This window comes from Sardina pilchardus, chromosome 5 (genome assembly GCF_963854185.1).
Source record: "Sardina pilchardus chromosome 5, fSarPil1.1, whole genome shotgun sequence".
Lineage (NCBI taxonomy): Eukaryota > Metazoa > Chordata > Actinopteri > Clupeiformes > Clupeidae > Sardina > Sardina pilchardus.
In genome coordinates, this window is record NC_084998.1 from 29,635,369 (window position 1) to 29,637,868 (window position 2,500).

At 53.2% G+C, this 2,500-nt stretch overlaps 1 protein-coding gene across 1 annotated transcript in view; it reads left to right on the top strand.

Moving 5' to 3' along the window:
• The window catches only part of LOC134080892 (reticulon-4 receptor-like 1), a 105,770-nt gene that overhangs the window by 100,752 nt on the left and 2,518 nt on the right, over positions 1-2,500 (top strand). The window contains exon 2 of the mRNA XM_062537505.1: positions 1,048-1,502. Coding sequence (XP_062393489.1) covers positions 1,048-1,502 — 455 coding nt within the window. The remainder of the gene's footprint in view (positions 1-1,047; positions 1,503-2,500) is intronic.

Here is a 2,500-nt window from a genome sequence, read left to right on the forward strand (position 1 = left end):
CTCACACACACACACACACACACTTTATACCTGTTACTTTCCTTCCCTCTCTGTGTCCCTCTGCCTGTCCGTCTCACTCCAACCCCAGCATGGCAGCACTGGTGGCAGTGTAATCTGCTCTCTCTGTGTGATTGTCATCACTATTGTGTGAACACGTTCACAGGAAGTAGGTGTTGTTGCTGCTGTGTTCACTTCCAGTTGAAGCAGGTGTTGTTGTTGCTGTGTTCACTTCCAGTTGAAGCAGGTGTTGCTATTGCAGTGTGTTCGCGTCCACAGGAAGCAGGTGTTGTTGTTGTTGTTGTTGTTGCTGTTACAGTGTTTGTGTGCAGCTCAAGCAGTGTAAGCACTCCCTCTCTCTTTCTCATTTCTCTCTCTCTGTTCTGAGGCCTGACTCATCTTGGAAGCACCCAGAGGGGTGCTGACTAGAGGCACACTCAGAAGGAATCAAACAGCCCAAAAAAAGACGCCACAAACAGCCCCCCAAAAGGCCCCAACCATCAGAAAATAGCCGTGCTGCATGCCTCATGCTTAAGAAGTGCGACTCCAAGGCAAATTCTGAACACTGTTCTTTTTTTCCTTCCTCCCTTCTCTCTCTCTCTTTTCTGGCCTCTCTGACATGCCCTCCCTCCCTCTCTTCTTTACTCTTTCTTTCTGTCATTTTCACTCCACCCCTTTCTTTTCCTCCCTCCCTCCCTCTCTATCGCCCCTTCTCATGTCCTCAACTACCCTGTATCTTTCTTTCTCCTTCTCCTCTTCTCTCTTTACCCTCCTCCTCTCTCTTTACCCCCTCTCTCCTCTCTCCCCTCACTTGCCTCTCTCTCTACCTCCTCTTCTCTCTGCCTCATCCTCTCTCTCTACACCCCTTTCTCTCCTCCTCTCTCTCTCCCCCTCTTCCTTTCTCTCCCCCTCTCTCCCCCTATTTCTCTCTCTCCTCCTCTTCCTCTCTCTTCCCCTCTCTCTCTCCCCCTCTCTGCTCCTCTTCCTCTCTCTCCCCCTCTCTCTCTCCCCCTCTCTCTCCCCCTCTCTCTCCTCCTCTCTGTGCCGCAGGTGGAGGTGTGGCGCTGCTGCTGGTGCTGTGTGGTCTGGAGGCGTCTCTGTCGTGCCCGCACCACTGCATCTGCTACACCTCGCCCATCAGCACCGTCAGCTGCCAGGCGCACAACTTCCTGTCGGTGCCCGAGGGCATCCCGGAGCGCAGCGAGCGCGTCTTCCTGCAGAACAACCGCATCGAGCGCCTGCTGCGCGGCCACTTCAGCCCCGCCACCGCCATGCTGTGGCTCTACTCCAACAACATCTCCTACATCCAGCCCTCCACCTTCGCCGGCTTCACCCGCCTGGAGGAGCTGGATCTGGGGGACAACCCGCGGCTGCGCTCCCTGGCCGCCGACACCTTCCAGGGGCTGGGGCGCCTCCACGCGCTGCACCTCTACCACTGCGGACTCATCCACCTGCCCGCTGGCATCTTCCAGGGCCTGCACAGCATGCAGTACCTACACCTGCAGGTAGGGGGGCCATAAGGTGGTTTAAGATTGACTCAAGACTCATTGATGATGTTAATGGAAATCTCCCTGGGCAGCTATTAAAGGACACTGTGTGTGACTGCCTCTGGACTTGTAGTCAGAATGTGTGTGTGTGTGTGTGTGTGTGTGTGTGTGTGTGTGTGTGTGTGTGTGTGTGTGTGTGTGTGTGTGTGTGTTTGTGTGTGTTCTGATTGTGGAAATAGACCACTACTTATAGCCCTCTAGGGTGATGGGGTAGGGACAGGAAGTACTGAAACACACACACACACACACACATCAGGAGCTCAGCCAACATGGGCTTTGCAGCACTGAGAGGCAACATACACACACACATACATACACACACACATACACACACACCATGGGCTTAGCCAATTAAATCATGTCTGTCATGAGGTGTGTGTGTGTGTGTGTGTGTGTCTGTATGTTCAATGAAAAGAAAGCCACCAGTAATTAAATGACACGTCCGGTATGATGTCTGCTGGGTCTTCGCCAACGCATAGCCCCTGGAGACATCATCACCGCGACCTTTGACCCCTCTGATGTCAGGCGTATGGAGCTCGGGGTGCGGCGGGCACCAGCGGGCAGCAAATGGGCAGCAAATGGGCAGGATTACGCAGACGAGGGCCACGGGGTCGAGCAGCTTCATTCATTCTCACATTAAGAGCTTCCTGTTTGTGCCTCCGAGGAGGCCAGTCAGCCTACGGAGGAGCCAAAGACAGATAATTAAAAACCACAAACGAGAGGAGGCTGTTCATCACCACAGCCAGAGGATAACACACCCACTCTGTGTGTGTGTGTGTGTGTGTGTGTGTGTGTGTGTGGGTACGGGAGAGTGTATGCCCATTATAGTATTAGTGAAATAGACTAAAACCAACTGTATCACAAGCTGTAACATGGCGTTCCTTATCTCACTGAGCCCGTTGAATGGCTGCCACGATCGCAGAGTGAAATACACAATGAAACTACACTTTCACTTT